At 30.2% G+C, this 21117-nt stretch overlaps 1 protein-coding gene across 1 annotated transcript in view; it reads left to right on the top strand.

The window, feature by feature from the left end:
- LOC129976098 (zinc transporter ZIP6-like) overlaps window positions 1-20812 on the top strand; it is a 130954-nt gene extending 110142 nt beyond the window's left edge. The window contains exons 9-13 of the mRNA XM_056089483.1: window positions 12212-12301; window positions 14881-14986; window positions 16859-17011; window positions 17719-17906; window positions 19165-20812. Of these exons, the coding sequence (XP_055945458.1) occupies window positions 12212-12301; window positions 14881-14986; window positions 16859-17011; window positions 17719-17906; window positions 19165-19290 (663 nt within the window). The 3' untranslated portion in view covers window positions 19291-20812. The remainder of the gene's footprint in view (window positions 1-12211; window positions 12302-14880; window positions 14987-16858; window positions 17012-17718; window positions 17907-19164) is intronic.
- Window positions 20813-21117: the final 305 nt, after the last annotated feature.

Raw genomic sequence — 21117 nt, forward strand, 5'->3', positions numbered from 1 at the left:
CTAGGGAGTAACAGCATGTTGATCATTACATAATTTGCTGCCTTACATTTGCAATATCTTTCCAAGGGATTCAGCTTGCTTATGGTGAAACTCATTCTTTCCGATGCATATAGTAATCATTAAATGCTTCAGACGTTCGCAAAAAAAATATTTCTCAGATTTGTTTCGTTAAATAGTTTGTTCAACAAATGTTTCGTTGATTTCTAGTTCAAAGATATAAAATTGGCGAGTCAATATTCAACTATGCAAACTATTAAAATGTGAGCACTGCATCCTTTGAACTTCCCTGTTTTCTTTGGGCGGAGATATTTGCGAAGTCTGCCTGTCAATATTTGCTTTAAAGAGTTTAAGTGTACATTTTATTCCTTTGTTTGCTAAACTTACCAGGATGAATACGAACTTTATTCTCTTTAAATATTGAAGGAGGTCGTCTTTAAAGAGTGCATTGATCTTTATTGAAATAGCCTCTTTACCTTTTTCGAAAGCAATTAAAACTTTAAATTATATTTTGTTGCTGAAATATTTTAGGGTTTTAAAAATAGAAGTGATATTGCATATACAATTGTGGAACAGATATAGGAATCTTTTATTTCCTCCTAATTTAGGAATTCTTTTATGTGAAATTTCTGTTACTGAGACTTCAAGGTAAAAAACATTTAGTGAAAATATTTGTTATTAATGTAATATAAAAGTTGAGAGAATAGTTATTGAGATACAACTCAAAACTGATATATTTTTACTTTCTCTTATATGAAGTACACAAATTACTGTAATTGTCAAAGAAATATTATCTGGAGATTTTAACACTTTTCATTTGTTACATTAATAAAATTCCTTTCTTTTCATTTCCACTTTTAATTTTAAATAGATTTGATGTATTCTAGATGGCAATATGATCTAGTTACAAATGAATAATAAATTAATAATTTTTATTAAAATTAATGAATCTGTACTAAAAGAAAGATTTTAAATGTGATTTCATTCTAACTTATTTTTAAATTATTTTTTTAGCTTGCGGATAATATTTTGTGCCGAAATAGGTTAACAGTTCCCCGTATTTAAGACATCTCTTAGAAATATTTTTTGAATAATGGTCTTTCTCTGCACATATATGGAGAAAATTAGACTGAAAATAATATTTTCCACAGAAACTTGAAATTAAAACTTGCTATGTCAAGTAAATAAATTTGAAAATGAAACTTGATATGTAATTCTTACACCAAAAGTGTAGATACCAAACTTCCAAGTAACAGGTACCAAGATAAATTTCGGGTCAGATTCACCCTCTTTAAGACTGTCTTTCCATCTATGAGTGCATGTTTGGATATGGTAACTAGAAAATACTGCTTACCGTTTTACCGATAACATTAAATATCGTTACCTATTTTTATACCAAAATTTTACTTATGAATTATTTTGGTTCAAGTTACTTGCAATGAAGTGATGTTATTCCGCAGTATATTTACGATTCTTCACACTATATTATACAGATATATATAAAAAGTGCTATATTATAACGCCGTGTGAGAAGTTCAGGAAAAAACACTTAGTCCTTCTCTCTGCGTATTAAAATGATCTTACAGAATGCTTCATTTGGCATCTTCTGATCTCTCATTTTATGCAAGTGACGAATTCATTTTTTTTTCGTTTGTACTCCATTGAATAAAAATCGCAAATATGTTTCAGAATTATTGTTACATTACTGTTATTTCTTGGAGGTTGTAGTTGAATGTTGGTTAAGAGAGATTTTACATGTATTATAGAAGTTTCAAAAATGTTATTATATAGAATAGAAGATTTTACATAGAATAGAAGTTTCAAAAATGTGATAAAGTATCATCTTACTGCTCCTGTCTGCTTCTCACGAAAGTTTTGTGAAAGTTATCCGCAGCTGTAATTGCCCGTCAGCAGTACGTGCCCCGAATCCATACCATTCAATCTTCCTCGTTGGTCATTCAGGTGTGACCTCTAAAACTTTCGCGTGATCTGCAGTCTTTGCACTTTACCCCCAGACTTCTTGTTATTCCTTTTAACTACGTTATAACTGAGAGGGAGAATTCAACAGGGAAAAAAATAATCTCGAATTTGTGAAGCAATATTTCGATATAAGACCCCAGGGTTCTTATAATGACAATTTTTCTGATTGAGGTTTTGGTGTGATCACTTCTTTGATATGGTATTGAGTTAGTTTCATATTATTTCTAAGACAAATGAGCAGGACAATGTGAAGGCATTGTTTAGTTATAAGAGAACCCCAAATTGGAAAATAGGAAAAACTCTTTTATTTCTGGGTGCACTTAAATAAATTTCGATGACAGTATTTGATGTATCAGTATTTAGATGATACACCTCGAAATATCAGTGTTAGAATAATACACTTTATTTGTGTCTTGAAAATAACATTTCAGATTTATCTCCTTTAACGCATTGTGAATTTACGGAATAGAAAAATCAATTTATTTAAAATTACTTATTATTGGTCTGAAGCTGCTTTATTACCATAGAATTGAAAAACCGCAAACCAGTTTAATAGTAGTCTCATTTTTACCAATTCTTTTTCCACACTTCATGATGTGTGGGTGACTTTTGACATACTTCATTATATTCTTTTTTTTACAAACATACGCTGCTTAACTAATGATCGCAAGGTGAGACAGGGGACATGTCACTCACTGCAATATCAAATCAACAAGTATCGCAATATCATCAACAAATTATTATTGTTCTGTAAGAGGCCTTATAAAATATACATTATGAGACATCTTGTTAACAGATCTTGGTAAAGGAATTTTATTCCACAGTTCCTAATTGGAAATGTTTCGTAATATTTATTTTTGAGAAATATTTATTTATTGTATATTTTTTATAATATTATTGTATTATATATTATTATATTTTCATTCTAAGATTTTGTTACAAATAAATCATGAAGTTTTATTATTTTCTTCAAAATAAGTTATTTTAACATCTAGTATGAAATAATTTTAAGCATCTTTGATTGGGGAGGACTTTACATCATTTTGAAATAAAAAAAAATTTGAATATTTGTTACTTGCAATTGCTTAAATATTAGACTTATCTCAATTCTGTCTTTTCTCATTATGTAGCTTTTTTTTTTAATTTGTGAAACATATGTTTGGCTTAAAACAGTAGGCTCTCTCTTATAGCATAAAATCTTTACAGTCAACTAATCAATCGATTTGTATTGACTATAGGCTCTTTTCTTTGCCATAGACCACTTATCATTTTCCAGCATTTCCATTTGCAAACTTACTATTTCTGCTTCCTGTTTCAGACTGCTAATGAATATGTAGTGACTTTTAAAGTAAGATTTGCGTTTATTCTTATCATTCGCATTATTATTCCATAAAATACGTTTACGTGTTTTGCATGCTGCTGAGCTGACACGCTATGCTTCTTCAGTGGCCGGGAAATTCGGTGAATTTACTTAAAATTTAGAAGCTTTTTAGCTCACTTTTATTGTCCTTAGCCTTGAGTTCATTCTCGAATATAATAATTGTTTCAATAATGCATGAAAAATAAAATAATGAATGCTCGAATATAATAATGCATGCAAAAGTCATAATTTAAATATATTGAAACAATTATTACTTTTTTGAACCATTAACATTCTTTTTAGCTCTGGTAATGGTTTATTCAAGCGGCAGGAGACATGCTTTTCCAACCAGGATAATATTGTAAATCGATGTTGAATATTGGGCAAGGTATAGTACTGTACTGTACAAAAACGGTTTTGTACAAAGTCGGTGAATTTATGTCAAATGAAAAAGCTTTTTAGCTCACATTTATTGTCCTCAACTTTGAATACAAACTCACATTTAATGTTTCTTATCGCATGCAAAAGCTATGATTTAAATATTATAACTAATAAAAAAATTATTTTTTTTAGTCAATTAACATTTAGTGTAGACCTGCTAATGGTTCATTTAAGTGGCATCACTATCCAGCTGTTCCTAAATAGTACAGTAATGCACAACAAAATATAATATTGTATAAAAACGAGCAGTATTATTAAGAATTGGGCAATAGCGCAATAATTATATTGTTCAATTCACACTACACCAATAGGTGCGTTTAAAGCAAAGATTTCATTTAGATAAATAGGTAATAGTAAAGCCGCGCCGGCGTCCTGTCACAGGAGAAGCGCGTTTTCACCGTGATCTGGGCGTCCCGGGTTCTAGTCTCGACTCGGGCTTGGTTGTTCTCTGTTCAATCTGTGAGGTGTGTGATTGTGTCCCCCTGTAAAAAGAGGTTATGCAAACGAATGGGACGCATGAAGTAGCTTAGTCGTACTCTTGTCCCTAGTTGGCGCTACTGAAAAAATGAGAGACGCTCACACTCCTTAAATCGCTGACAGATAACTGTCAGCGGGTTTGTAAAAGTGCCATAAGTCAAAACAACAGTAAAATCGCTTCGGTTTTCAAGATTTTAGAATTTTTGTCCCGTTGTTCATATTAATTTATATTGTCCCTCCTTTCAAATGATTTTTTTTAAATAACTAAAATCAAGTGTATTTTGTTTTGCTAATTTAGTCATACTTTTGGAATTAAAAAGAAATTGGAAAGGAAAGGAGCTATTCCTCGACCAAAATATTTCAATCTAAAAGCGTAGATGGTAAGCCGAATTTCTAAAGATAATTATTTCCTAAGTCATGAGATAATGAATGCACTACGGATTATAAGGCGAATCTGTTTTCTAGGAAATGTTTTAAGATATAAACGAATCAGAAGTAAATAAATTATTGAATTTAGATTAGAAAAAAAAATCAGAACAAACACTTTTGCTAACGCTTGATATTTAGCTCTAATATAATAAATTTGTTAAAAGATTGACCGTCTGTCGGTCTGGACTTTCGGTTGTATGTAAATGCAATGACTTAAATTAATGAAATTTGGTTTGTCTTCTTTTACTTACAACTGTAATTCCGTGTTAAATTTTGGTTTCAGTTGGTCGGTGAAAAAGGCGTCCAAGGTACATACTCGCACAATAGCTATATAGATATGCACCTAAAAATGCTAGATTCTAATCAAAGATCTATAGTTCGTAACTACTGCTCAAGAATTCCTGGTCTTATCTAAGATCCATAATTTTATACGAGGGAAGGAAGATAAGATCTTTAGTGGAAAGTATGCAACTTGAAAATTGAAGATGCGGTTCACTTTGAAACTCGCCTACAAAATCGTTAAACGACTTCATTGCATTGCCTGTAGCCATGTAAATCTAATTCACATCTCCGTTCACGGTTTGATCCTTGATCTTTATGTCTCAGATTACGTAAGGCCCTGTAGGTCAGAAAGAACGAATAATAAGGCTAACCTTATTTGACAGAGTGTTTAAAATGTGTGGATAATATTTGGTAACAGTTATTCGGCAAACCTTTGATTGCGCCTTCTTGAAGAAGAGGTATCTAAAATAAAGCAGAAGAAGGCGAAAAGATTTTATAAATGTAGTTGAAAAGCCGAATAAGGCATTTTAGAAACATTATAAGAAAAGATTAATCTATTTAATACATAATATCCTAGACGACTGTAAAGATAAAGCAAGTATAAGGTTGCAAGACATTTTTGCTAGAGAATATGGGATCGGAAATATATAGAATTAATTGATTTAAAAATGTCTTTTCATTTGTGAACTCAGTCATACACCAGAAAAAGTGTGCAACACAGATTTTATGGAATATAAATTCACTATAATGCAGTCGAACAGTATTACAAATCGTAATAACATAGCGGATAAGATAATGACAAGCGGTTAGGATGGTTCGAAATCCGATTTCACGTAAGAACCATTGAGTAAACAGGTCTAGTGCAGTCCAAATCAAACATCCTGCCACTGCTGCAGTAGGAAGGTTCGCCATTAAAGTACAGGTCCAACAGATATCATCTTAATTAATCAGCCACGGTTCAAAGTTACGAGGTCTGTTCTAATATAAACCTCATGTTACTTCGAAATGAAATGTAACTAAACTAAACAATGACAAGTAGAACGAAGACCCTTGTCAGCGCTATGTAAGTTGTTATCCATGTAACTTACTTGTTATATAATTTAAAATTTGTATTCGATTAAGCCTGCATTCAGAATTTTCTCTAGTCTATTTTTTTTCTTTACTCAACCCCAATGACGAGTTTGACTCGCACATAGAATGCAAAAATACTCAAAAACGCTAGAATTTCTTAAACGCCCTTATATTTTAGGAATTAAAAAATATATATTTGTTCCAAATGGAATGTATTATTGCATTAAGTAAATTCGTAAGTCAACGGGTTATTTCAAGAACAAAAGAATTCTGTCTTGCTTTTTTGATCTCATATCCTTATGTAAAAATTACTTCTTTTGTATATTTGATCTTTCTTTAAAGTTAGTAATAGATCTTTTAGAATAGCGTGCACCACAAAGAGTTGTCTTTATATGTTTGTAAATACATATCAGTACTGCAATAGTGCTTCAGAAATGCTTTGGAAGAAACTGAAAGGTGGATTTCAACAAAACCCATCCAAAGAAGAAGTTTGGTAACTCTAAGAAATCTGGATACTAACTTTTATTCTGCAATGTTTTCAACTTACTGGTCCTGTAATTGTAGAGCTGCTTTGTATCGAATTTGTATTCAACAGCTCTATAAAGCACTTTTTTCTGACTTTTTAGCTATATGCAAAAATTATTAATTACAATTGTTTATTATTATAAAAAATATTTTTTCAATTATTATTAATTAATTATTCATTTTTTGGTATTTCGTTATAAAATAAGTGATAAAATTCTTTATAATCTGAATTTTTTCTTTTTTTTGCGTCTATATAGGAAGGAAAGGAAAAAAAAATCTTGTTATAGATTGCATTCTTTTGGCGACTATGTTATTTTGTGTTTAACTTCATAAGAAAACCGGCAGAAGTCTGCCATCTGGCACTTTTATTATAGCTCTTCAACATTATCTTTTTTTTTTTCTTTGTGCACTTAGAAATTGTATCTTCGTGCCACGCTGCATATAACTAGTAATTTTTTTACTTCTTAAATATATTATGTCTTATATGAAACTGTTGCATGCAAAGAGCGATTAAAAATAATACATGGTTTTATATGCAAAAAAATAGAAGACTAGCAAGGAAAGCATGATAAAAGAAGTAACCTTTATATGGAAACGAAGGAGTTCACTTCTGGACAAAAATATTCTTTCAGTATTAATGACGTCCGAAATATACGTAGTTGTAATGTCATAAGTAATATAAAAAGCGCTTATGATAATGCATAGTCGAGACGTGTGCCATGCCTGTGATGTGCATATTAACTTTTTTTAATATTCTCTGCATCCACACGGTTACGTTTAAGAATAGAAGAAAATCTCCTTTTAAATAATAAGACAGATTATTTTGTCAAAATTGTAATCTCTGGACTGTTTTCCTATTCGTTGCACAAGAGAGAAGAGAACGTGCATCGTTTTTGAGACTAGTCTCCAAAATCATTTTGCCATGAAGATGAAATTTTAACCCAGCTTTAATCCTTGACCTTTACATAATTCTGATAAAGCCCGGTCAAAAGAAACATATAATAGATTGTTGAGGAGAGAAGGCTGTCTCATTTGACTACAGATTTTCGAAAATTTAATTTCTCTTAAATAAATTCTTTTGCAATGGCTGCTCGTGAAATCGGTGTTAAGGATCTGAAACGTATCTGTGATCTAGTTTTTAAGGTTTTAAAAATCAGATCAAAAATACATAAATGTATAGTGATTTATTAATTCTCTTTAATTCATCCTTTTTCTATTGAAGTTCCTCATAAATTGGATATTGGTTTTAAAACCAAAATTGGTATATATTTCACTTCATATTTTTTTACAAGACCGAATATTGTAAATACGTTATAGAGCACTTTTAAAAATTTGATGAATAGAAAATTTCTGAAGAACTTTAATAGGTTCCATATGTTAGAAATCATAAAAAGTTATAGTTAGAAGTATCCAAATCCTAAAAACTTAAATAGTATAAGTATTAGTAAGCGACTAATATTGACTTTCATCTACAATCCTTAATTCTTCTACGTGCACATTCTTCTACATATGCTTAATATTTTATAATTAAAGAGTTATCTTCTAAGCAGTATATTTTCTACTGTAAATATAATAAACTGGTGATTAATTATCGGTGATTATTCAGAAAGCAGTGTTGATTATTCATGATCACCAAAAAGTTTAATAACGATAATGAATAATCACCGGATTATTCAGAATCAGCAGTGTTGATTATTCATGATCACCAAAACGTTTAATAACGATAATGAATAATCAGCGGATTATTCAGAATCAGCAGTGTTGATTATTCATAATCACCAATAAGTTTAATAACAATAATGAATAATCAGCGGATTATTCAGAATCAGCAGTGTTGATTATTCATAATCACCAATAAGTTTAATAACAATAATGAATAATCAGCGGATTAAGCACATTTATTGTAATGCATTCATTACACAAATTATTCTCATTTTTGATGTTTTGTATTTCATAATTTCCAATCGGCCACTTATAATAGATCTTTCAGTTTCAAATCAAAATCAAAATATTTTCATCAACTATTAAAAATTTAATCAACTTTTATTACACCCAAAACATTTTATCAATTGTTGTTATAATTAAAACAAATAAATATCTATTCATTCTCACGACTAGTTTCCTTTACTTGCTTCGGAAAGAGAAAGAAAACACCGTGACCTTTCTAATGCTCTTTCGTTTCTAAGTGTTATCGCATTCGTCGTTTATTTCCTTTCCACCTCACTACTTCCTTCCTTTCGTTCATTCACACGATAAAAATAGTTCTTCTTATTTGGAATTACGTAGAAAGATAAATAAATTGCCAGTAACCAAACACAAAATTAATTGGAAATAGTTGGAAATGCGAACGAAAATTTAATGCAATGATTGCATAATTAATTCATAAAGGAAGGAAAATATTTTTATTTTTTTTTAATTTCATTGAACATTTTGGAAAAGCATCAGCTGTACCTGGTATAATTTCAGTTTTGAGATTAGACAGTTGCAGGTTCGAGACACGTTTCTATCGAAAATTCAGCATGTGTGTGAACTTGAACATGCAAAATGTGTCGTTTTATGATGTTGAGTGAAAGTTTAAACTGTGCTTTCTCCTTCAGGTAGCGTGTCGATTGCGTAAAATCATGATTAAAAGAATAACTGTTCTGTTGTTATCGAGAAATTTTTAAATGGGCGTATATCTAATGTAATGATTTCCAACTGCTTAGTATTTGGAATTCAAATTCCTATTTTTGTTTTGATCACTTTTCTTCCAACGAATTTGGATGAATTTACTACCTTCCTATGAATTTTAGCCCTTCTTTGCATGATGATGGAAATTTCCATCAGAACAAAAAATTGTACTCAAAATAGGTACACTCTAAATTGATTGTTGCGGGTCACTTTTTTCGTGACTATTGCGTAATAAAGAACGTAGATGTCAAAAAAAATCAAATGTCGCAATCATTTGAACTTGTCATTCCGCTGTTTATTGTGGTTGGAAGAAACGTGAGATTTTTAAAAATATTTTTTTATAACTAATCTGAGATTTCTGTGCTAATAAAAGCGAAAATGAGCTGAGAAATTTAGGAAAAAGGGACACTGGAGATTTTGTACTGAACTTAACTTGCAAACTGGCATAATGATGGATATTTCTATCATACTGTACTCCTTTTACATTTTATATTTATACTAGGATTTAAAAAAAAAAAAAAAAAACATTTTTCCTTTAAACTAGAGCGTGAATTATATCACCCTGATTTATTTCACAAAAAAAAAATCATGCAAAGAAGGGTTAGAGTTTATCGGTTGTGGTTTTCATCAGTAATTACCAACGTCCAGTTGTGAGCATCCCTTCTTACTTCCTATGCTATGATTAGTTTATTTATTTATTTTACATTCTTATATTTCTTTGCGGTTAACCATTCTTTGTTTTACCTTTCCAAGAAGAGAAGCGTTTTATCGAAACTTACCGACCTTAAGAGCCAAAGAATAAGTTAATTTCTTACTGAAGAAAAAAAGCATTTTTCTCTTCCCTTCAGCTTTATTTTGATTTTCATTGACTTTATTTATTTTAATGCTTATATAAGATATAGAAAAATACTCATCAAAATCACTGAACTCTATTTCCATCGTAAAAACAAAGGCATCAAACTTGAAACAAACGATTCCAATTTTTATTTTTTCCTTTTAGCCTTGTTGAATATCTGAAATTGCTGTACAATGCTTGAGTGCCCTCGTCTGATTTTGTCATTTGAATTTCTCATATATCTCTTCTGGTTTGCATTTAAATTACGTTTCGGAGTGCTTACCATTTTTGTTATTTAACCTTCGGTTAGTCACGTTCTTTTGTTTTATAAATACTCGAGTGCTTAGAGAGATATTATTTATTAAATATTATCGCGTATTAATCTGTAGTCAACAATATGATTAGCAAATGCATATACGAATGGCAATAATATTCTTTCATAAATAAGCTGAGGAAATATTAACACCGCTTGGCCAAAGAAATACAGTGTTTAATAACAATAGACAATTGAAGAAAATGAATCATTATGAATGTCCTTTATCATAAAATAAATGTCCTTTGTAATAAAAAAAAAAGCTACTATTAAATCCGGAACATTTGCTTCATGTTAAAAAAAATAATATTTTATAAAATTGTTAAGAATACATTAGGATTTATTAAGGATACGATATATGACAAATTCTCGTATTTTCTTTTTCTTTTTTTCAAAAAAATTAATTTTTTCTGGAATTTGATAATTTTATTCATAGATCAATATTCTTTTGAATATATGAAGGATAATTTTAAATGTAGATGTTTTTATTTAACTTAACTTTTTTTATACTTTTAAAGCAAGAATTTTGCAATGGTGTATTCGCTCTCTTCTTGATGCTGAAACTTAAAATGTTGTTTTGGTGCAGAATTCTAAAAGTTGCTGAATCTTCCTAAATACGAAAAACAATTTTTTGGAATATGTCTGTCAGTCTGTCTGTGAAACCGATAATTCAAGAACGTTCTGAGTTAGACAGATGAAATTTAGTATAAGGTTTCTATTCCAAATTTGTAGATATCTAGGAAATTTTGAACGAAATCTATTTAGTGGAAGTGTGCGTATTCGGTTGTCTGAATATAAGTTAGATCGACAACTATAACACGGAGAGAATTAAATGTACACAAATTTAACATCTAAAGTGTGAATTCACATTAAATTTGAAACCAAATCCTTCACGGAGTTGACCGTCTTTCGCTCTGTATTTTCACAAGCATGTAAACACAGTTACTCAAAAATGCATTGACTAAAATAGATGGCATTTGGTATGTGATTTGGCGATTACAATTATAGTTCTTTGTCAAATTTTTGTTTCAATAATTCGGAAAAAGGTATTTAAAATATACATACGGTTTCTGGTACTTGTGTACTAACAGCATCCCAGTGATTTATCGCTCCAAAAAAAGTCGCTAAAAATCGTACGCTAATAAGCTTTTTGATAACGATTATTCGCCAATGGAATGCGGTTATTAAAATATAAGCATAAGTTATTAGAAAGTACGTGAGAATGTTTCAAAAACATCACTCCCACGGTTAATCTTGTACTTAAAACGTGTTTCTAAAATTCATTCAGATCATTATTTAAATAATAAAATCATTTTATATCAATCATGTTTTAAAATAACCTAAGAATTCAAACTAACTTGCACCTTATGATTCGTATTTGAAAATAAAACAGAAATAATTAATTTAATACAAATTAAAGCGGCCTAAAAATATTTCTTAGCCATGAACGATTTAAAGTGCTTTATATCTCTCCCCCTCCCCTTTTTTTGCTTTTACGGAATATTTTTCATTTTACTTGTATCCTTTAGAAGATAAGATTGAAGTCCGATATTGATAATATTTCAAAATTCCTTTTACAGACTATACGAATACGTTTGCTAATTGCACCCTTATCCTTTGCATAATCTTTTCGATCTAAATGCATCTGTCGCATATCCTTGTAACGAACTCGTTCACTCATTTAGGACGGCGGGTGTCTGAATGACACTCTTCAAATGCGGGTGACATTCTCTCCCACACACCTCTGCTAGCAACAGAGCATTGTCCTCTTTCGATTAATTAATTGTATGTGCCAAGGTGTCACTTGAGTAATCCATCCCCGTTCTTTCAGGAGAGTAAAGGACACGGTCACAGTCATGTTCACCTTCCGGACGAGTTACCCACCTTGATATCGGTCAAGACCAAGTCCGAGACGCAATTGGTATGATTTTTTTTTTTTTTTTTTTTTTTTTTTTACCTTATCTGAATCGAATTCGTGATTTTATTTTAATTCTCTGTTACAATAAAAAAAGTACATATTCCGGAAATGAAAAAAATACTCCAATTTGAAGTATTAGTTGTACATAGTATATAAAGAAGTATTAGTTGTAGAGAGTATATAAAGAAGTATTAGTTGTAGAGAGTATATAAAGAAGTCTATTTTGTGTTTTATTTGAAAACTCTTCTGAATGTCTTTTTTCTGGAATTCTAGAAATAATAACAAAGCTACAATAAAAAGAGAGACGGGCAACAAACATTCTGGAAATGAAAAAAAAAATTATATATTCTGATTTGAAGTATTAGGTGTTCGGAATTAAACAGTATATATAAAGAAATCTATTTTTCATTTTATTTGAAAACTCTTTCTACTGTTTTTTTTTTTTTTTGCTTGAGTTCTAGAATAATAAATTATTAAATATTATATGCTATATTATTATTATGTTGTGACCGCTGTTCATAATGAAAATTAATTTTACTGGTGTTCATAAATTTCTGATTTTTTTTTCTAAATGATATTTCAATTCTCACATTCGTTTCAAATTATTTTTATAGCATCTTTTTAATATATTAGGTGCTTGCATGTGTTTTGATCATTTTTTTCACTTTGAAAAGGCATTTATTGAGAAAATTTAGTACAGCATTTATCAATCACAAAAATTTTTCATCATTTTCTACAATTTTTTCTCATTTTCCTCCAATAAATCTTGCAACTGATTGTTTTCGAATTTTTTTGGTCCTCCAAGGCGTTCTTTATCATTGACATCTAAATCATCACTCTTAAATCTTGAAACGAAAATCGACAATTGGGATATGACTGAGTAGCATTACCATAAGTTTTAAAAGTGTCTGACAGACTTCGGCAGCAGATTTCTTCAAATCAAACAAAAACAGCAATGAATGTCGAAAATGTAATTTGGAGCGTTCCATGATTAGGGTTTTTATACACTGAATAACTAAATAATATTAAACGAAAAACTTTCAAAATGATTGCAATAAAGTAATAATAAATTGGTAAAAACCAAAACCATTGGCATTTATATAGATACTTCGCATGTTAGCCAATAGATATCATTGATTAAAATACATGCAAGTACCTAATAAATAGTAAATGGCATCTAATTTTAATGTATTAGCAAGGTTAATAAAATTACCTTTAAAAAGTACTCTGAAACTCCTAGATATTTTTGATTTTTATGTTTGAAATCTTGAGGAAGAACATCAGATCAATTGTTGTTGCTGCTAAAATAAAGAAAATTGCAAATTTATGTGGGTCGTTTCACAGTTAAGCAAGAAAAAGCTTTAATTTTTAAATAAACAGCTTTATTTCAAAAACGAAGACTCAAAAACAGTCAGGTGAAATTAATGTTATTTTCTTAACACTTCCCCTTTTTTCTCTGCTACCATATTTCCTGATTCTGAGAGATTATTTTCAAATTGACTCAAGATGAGTATCAGTAATTCAGGATTTGGCTTGAAACTTGTTTCCTTTCAAAAATGGAAATAATATCGTCACCAATAAGTATTTCCAAAATCGAAATAATTTCATAAACGAATATTTGATTGTTTCCAAATATGGTCTGCAAGCATTTGTAAAATTCAGTTCTATCGACTTTACTGAATTTTGATTTCAAATGTGAACACCGATGGATCTCGATTGCACCTATTGCATATTATTTTCTAATCGGCTCCTAAAATATTTGCTTCTTTCAGTGGAGGAAACGTAACATCAATCATTAATAAGATTAATGATCGTTATTAATGACATTAATAATTAACAACAATATTAATAATCGGTCTTTGACGAATGTGGTGATTTGCTGTTTAATAATTATGTGTAATCATGAATTTAACAATTAAGCTAAATTTTTGATTTATTAGTATTGTCCTATTGTGAATAGTAATTGAAGCTAAACGCCGACGTTAACATGGAAACTTATGCTATATGTATCATTAAGTCCAAAAAGCAATGCCGATTATTATTCTGATACGTTTAAAAAGAATTCATATATTTTGGTTGATAAAGAAAAGAATTCATATATATTCATATACTTCAAATGCTCTTTCTGTACACATATAAAAGCACATAATGAATTGTCATTGGTTGCGTAATTGCTCATATTTTATCATACTTTCATTTGAATTGAATTATTGGATTTGATATACCTCTTATAATTTTAACTCTTTGCATTCGGATGTCTTCTCTAAGGCACCATTCAAGACGGTGCGTCATAGTGACTTTTCATTTATATATTTATATTTTTTAATTTTGATTGTTAAAAATACCTAAAGAGGAGCAAGAAGATATAGATTAATTTTTTCGGGGAACTTCATCTTAATTATATATATTTGTTTTTATTTTTCGGAGCAATAAACAAGTACTTGCATTAGGTGAATCATTATGTTTCGAGTTATCTTTCCGAGTGCAAAGAGTTAAATAGGTGCCTAGTAAAGTTCTGCACTTTTTAATGATTTGTTATATTTAATATTTATTTTTGCTGATGTGCAAATTGATATTTTTAGCCTGTGTCAAGAGACCAGTCCAGTTCTTCTCTGGACACTGAAATTGTCGAAGTCGAAGCAATTAAAAAGCCACCGAATCTTATGGTCAATAAACCAATCTTCTTAGGTTAGTAGAACGATCTTATATTGCCTTCTTATAAGTCTTTTATTTCTTGATATTGATTATTTAAAATTTCAAATAAAATGTATTTAAGATACTGTAATAAAATTAATTATAATGACATTTTTAATCTACCTGATCTTCAAATGGAGCTTTTTTTAAATCTTATATCTTTGTGAGATTATTTGTAAATATTATTTTAACGAACATTTATTAAAAATTTATAAAGAGAACCCGAATTTCTTTTTTCTGCCGTTTTTTACGCTGTCTATAAAACAATAAACACCACTCGCCGATGGGCAATCGTCAATGGTACGACGAGCGAACACGCATGCCCGGTGAAAACCATGACACTTCATATGTGGTTGTCTCACACCTCTTTGGGTTTGTAGAGTTCCTTCCGTTTCAAAAACCGATATAACACCATTCCGTTAAGATCTTGGACAATCATTTTGATGATGGATACTATGGAAATCTTTTTTAACATTAATTTTATAATAAATATCTTTTGTACACTGGAATTTTTTTATCACGTGAGAACATAATGTTGTTTTGGTTTGAGGTTTTTGAAGCCTGAAAATGCGTATGCAACAAATTGGCGATTTATCGCTTTTGAGGCATCAATTTTTCGCTTTTAGGGTTATTAGAAAATAATGCAAAAGATTATCACATTTGACCATTTATTGCTACCTTAATTTACAGCTTGATCAAATTATTCATTCTCGGAATTCTTACGAATTGTCTTTATTAATTTAAAACCGGTTTGAACCGGTTAAACTGGTTTGAAACAATCACGGTACTGATCAAACAATTTTGAGACTATCATATTACGCATGCTCCAATATTTAAAAAAACGGTGGGTTTTTTTTTTTTTTTTTTTTTTTTGTCTCAAAATTGGTTGAGCTCCAAAACTTTGTTTGCCAGCTAGAAAAATTATCATTATATATATATATATATATAGAGAGAGAGAGAGAGAGAGAGAGAGAAGTCTCGTGATTGTTCAAACCGGTTTAAACTGGTTAATGACAAATTAATTAAGACAAATAATGACTTAAAAATAATAATGTTTTCACGTGATAACTTGAAATTTGCGATCGTAGTTTTCATTTTTTTAATACTTTATTTTTATTTTATTTTATTATTATTCTTTTGGCACTATAATCTTCACATGTAACTCTCCCCCTAGTATATCATTTATTCTTGGTGGAAAGTGTGAAGGTGGTTTATTTAAATGGACTTTTGCACCGGGCGTGTTCTTGTTATTTCTTAATCGTTTCATTTTATTTTGGATATTGCCATAAACCGCGTAACACCGATACCAAATAGAATGTTCTCACTTTATTTGTGATTTGTTACATAAATTTGCAGTCTCTCTGCCTTACTTTAAAATGACGCTTGCTTTTCTTATTGATGAAGTCTGTTTTGCAAATTTTATTATTGAGAACTTTAAAATGTCTCTTTTTAAATCTTGCATGCTGGTTGTTTTTTGATTACCTCATTCTATATTATCACATTCTTTAGACTGAATCTTCTATTAAAATCTAAGAATTTTGAAATCTCTAAAGTTTAAATAACTAGTATACAAGCTATTAACTGTGGATTTTTTTTTATTTTTTTTTGTTGAGAATAATCGATAAATTGATAAATTGGCAATTATTGATGATGAAGATAAGATGTGATAATGTTATGTTCTATATCTCGAAAGAATGACTGGAGAACCTTGGTTGCAAGACAGGAAAAGTTTAACTTGTTTCATTACTTATACTTATCGATAGATTTTAAAATCTTACCTATTATCTTGAAAGTGTCGACGATCCATACTTTATTTAATCTCCCCATGTAATAATGAACAATCTTAATAAAAAACATTTTTTATAGGTCTCACTTCTATGGCTATCGTCGTGACACTTGGCGACTCCATTCACAATTTTGGCGATGGTTTGGCTATCGGAGCAGCATTTTCCACCGGAATACGGGGTGGCTTATCAACGTCTATAGCTGTTTTCTGTCATGAGCTTCCGCATGAATTCGGTAAGTCTAAAAACTTTGAATTATGTGCTCATAAAAATAGACATGGTAAATTTTATAAATATCTGCATTTTAGTACTTTGAATTCATAATTTAGCATAAGATTTGGCATAAATGAGTGGAGCACGGAGACAATATCATACTTATTCTATTCTTCAATTTGGCTTTAAAATATTTTAAAAAACATATTTATTGTTGCGTTTTTTCACACCAATCTAGCAACATACCTATCTATTTCGTAACATTCTATTGCAGCCCTGTTGCTTTAATTCCATACAAAGTAGTATCTCAGAAAGATTGAAATTAAACTTAAAAAAACTGCCATTTTAATGTATTAAATCGGCACATGCTTTTAAATTACAAAAACATTTATTTTACAAGATATTACAAAGATTGGAAAGTTTTATTGAAGATTAGTGTATATAAATATTAAGAAATATATGCAACTCAAAATCTGAGCTTTTTAAAAAATTCCGGACTATTGGTTTACGAGGTGCTGAATTATAGAAATATTTGTATATTTCAATTTACGTATATATTCATCGGCAAGGTTTTAACTCATTTAACCATATATTCTAAAGAATGTGAAAAAATTCAATTTATGTAGTTTCTGATATCTGTTTTGATTTTTAGAAATATGAATTTATACAAGAAAATTATTTAATTTTTGTCTTCTCAAAATACTTAAAATGGTCGAATTCTTTTACTAGGTGATTTCGTCGTTCTTTTATCGACTGGCTTGTCCTTCTCCAAGGCCCTGTGGATAAACTTCCTAAGTGGCCTCACTTGTTTCGTGGGTCTTTACATCGGCATTCTCATCGGAGACAACGAAGTCGCCAGGCAGTGGGTGATGGCCGTCACGGCTGGCATATTTTTATACGTTGCTTTAGGAGAAATGGTAAGCACATTTTTTTTAAAATAACCATCTATTCTACAAAATGCTAAGAATAGCAATCCATTCTTGAGAAAAACATGATTTTAAAGCGTGGTTTTATACATAAAAGGACAATATGCCCATAAAGTCTTTGTATAGTCTCAAAATTTTAGTAAAAGAAAAAAATGAACTAGCAGATTTGTTCAAATTATTGCAAAAGTGAATAGTAGGAATCTGAAGTTTTTCTTATATTACTTTTTTTTTATAAATATATCTTTGTATGTCCATTATTTATTACACAGGTTGCATCATCTAATTTTTACTATGTTCTCATGTAGAATGCAGCATACTAGCATCAATGAGCGTTTGCTCCAGATTCGCACATGTCCGTATCGTTGCTTAATTTTAGCAAGGGCCGCGGTGGCCTGTTGGTAAGGTCTCGGCTTTGGAACCGGAGAGTTTCAGGTTCGAGATCTGATTCCACCGAAGAACCATCGTGTAAGCAGGTCTGGTGATCATTAAACGCCCTGGGTAAATGTCCTCTCTCTGATGTGGCGTGGTGTGGATAGGGGGTGCCAGCTCAGAGGTCGTCCTCGTCATCTGACCGCGGTTCAAAGTGACCAGGTCCTTCCCAAAACAGCCCTAGTGTTGCTTTAAAAAGGGACGTTAATATAACTTTACCAAACTAAAAAAAAAGATCTTAATCTAATTTGCATTTGTATATTTTGATAATCTGAAATACACAAATGTAGTCAAAGCACAAACTTTTATAACAACTGAGTACATGGAATAGATAGAATTACGTACCACGTCAATTTCCTTTGCCGCCATCCAACTTTTTATTTCAAAGCATGCGTCATGCATACTTGAAGATCTTTAATTAGATCTTTCCCTATGACGTCCTTTTATGACTTTTCGGCATTAAAACTTTCGATTCTTTTCAAAGTAGTTTTTATCGAGCCTTTCAGTTTATTTAGTTTCTTTTCTGAAACCGCTTCTCGGTCATCGCTTTTTTCAACTTTTTTATCCATGGTATTTGCTCCGGCTCGCTTTTGACCAATGTTATCGTCGATTAAAAATGGATGTATTAGAAGAAAATACGGATGACGTTATGTAGTTATTCAGGCTTTATTTTGTGCAACCGCTTTCAACGGGTTACAGCATTCGAATGACCAAGATCACATTTGTTGTAGGTGGCGCTCTTGCATGCCATGACGTAACAATATCAATGCCATTTCTAGTGTTAATAATTTTGTTAATTAAACCTTATTTGTTACTTTAGCTACCGGAATTGAGGGAACATCACCAAGGATCCCGTGCAAAGATGCTACTGGTGAAGAACATTGGAATTCTTGCTGGTATCGCCATCATGGTTCTCATATCCATTTACGAACAAGAACTCGTATGATAGTTAGCTCTTTTCATTTTAGTGTACAAAGTAGCCGACGCAGTGCAAGTGTCTTCCAATCTGTATTTATATCTTAACATGATTTTCACTTCATCTGAATTCGTCAGTTTCATGAACTATGATTGAAGGATTTGTGATTGCAATATGTGTCATAATGAATCATAATAAAGATCTTAACCCTTAAGCTTGTTGCTGGCTGTGTATGAAATAGAAGCATTTTATAGAAAGATCTTTTATATATATATATGATGGAAATACTGTGCTGGAATTTTTTCCACTTTTACACAAAAATTCATATTTTGTATGAAAGAGAAAATATTCATGTTTCGTTAGTGATTTTTTTTAATTCATGAAATCATTAACATCTTACACCCTTCGATTATTTAACTTTTGGTTAACTTCCACGACAAATGTTATCGCTTCTTTGTTCGCGTATCTGATGACAATCATTAGGAACTCAAATTGATTTAGAAAAATTATACATTGTATATGAAGCTCAATTAATATTTCTAAACATCATTTAAGTTTTAATTGGGGAAAGCTTTCAATCTGATTTAATTTTAAATAACTCTAATTACTTACTGTGGATAAAGTTTCTTGTTTCTTTCTGAAAAGTTGAAAATATTTCCAACTGTTTCCCCCACCCCTTTTTTTTTCATTGATTTAAAAAGGGTTAGAAAAACAGTTCTTGTATGTGTGTGTTTTTATTGAATCCTCGTTTTAAGAGAATATTTTTAGATTTCGTAAAGCTGTCAAGACAAACATTACATTTTTAATGTATTATATTTTACCTGAAATTCATAAAATGCTTTGATTTCATAACCTGTCTGTAACAAGCATAATAAATTTAAAAGAAATGATAATTTCAACGGTGAAATCTGTTCTTTTAAAGTGAATTTAATGAACAGAATTCAATAAATTAATGAATTCATAAGAGAACATTCCAGGAATAAGGAATCTCGATTTAATGACTAAATGGAACGAAAGTATACAAGTGTGGGTGACATATCATTTAATGTAGCTCATTACAAATACTTATTAGAAGAAGGGGAGGGGAGGTCATGTACAAAATCAGACTTTATTCTTTAAATCCCAATCCAATTGGAAGTTCATTCCATCGAGAATTAACATGTGAAAGAACGATGTGATAATTTTGAAAAACAGTATCTGATTAACTAAAGGGTCTGTTATTTTTAAAAAATTAGTGATTGATACAAAGAATTGTTGAAAAGTTCCTATGAATCGAATGATTGTTGTTATTTGCAGCTGAATGTTGAAAATGAGATTTCATCATGACTATGTTGATATTTATGACATTTTTATGATGTCTAGTCTTGCGTATAGATCATCATCATCTGTGTTTTATCATTTATTGTTTTGAATTGCTAGAAATTGTAAGAATAAGCAGCTTAAACAAATTATCTATTCTTCATACGTTTTTGTATGATGTATTGTTTAGTGTTATCATGATTTTGCTATACATTTTTGAAAAAAATAGACCTTTGGTATTTTTTAAGGTGATTAATAAATTTCTTGTATTTATTTATTTTTACCATCAAAAATTATGACAAATTTGCTGTAACCAAGCTTTTTTTTTAATGTGTTTCCTGTCTTATGCTTTTTTTATGTTCTTTGTTTTATCGCTATTGCTCGTTGATTTTTAACACTGTTATTTTTTTATGAAAAAAAATCAGAAAATAAAATATTTTTTTCCAAAAAACAAAGTTTTATCATTCAATTTGTTTTCTAATTTTACTTGGTATACACATCAAGTATAAAATATGTTTATAGGTTTTTAAGCAAAACAAAAATATATAAAATGAATAA

Source organism: Argiope bruennichi, chromosome 1 (genome assembly GCF_947563725.1).
Source record: "Argiope bruennichi chromosome 1, qqArgBrue1.1, whole genome shotgun sequence".
In the NCBI taxonomy this organism is placed as follows: Eukaryota; Metazoa; Arthropoda; class Arachnida; order Araneae; family Araneidae; genus Argiope; species Argiope bruennichi.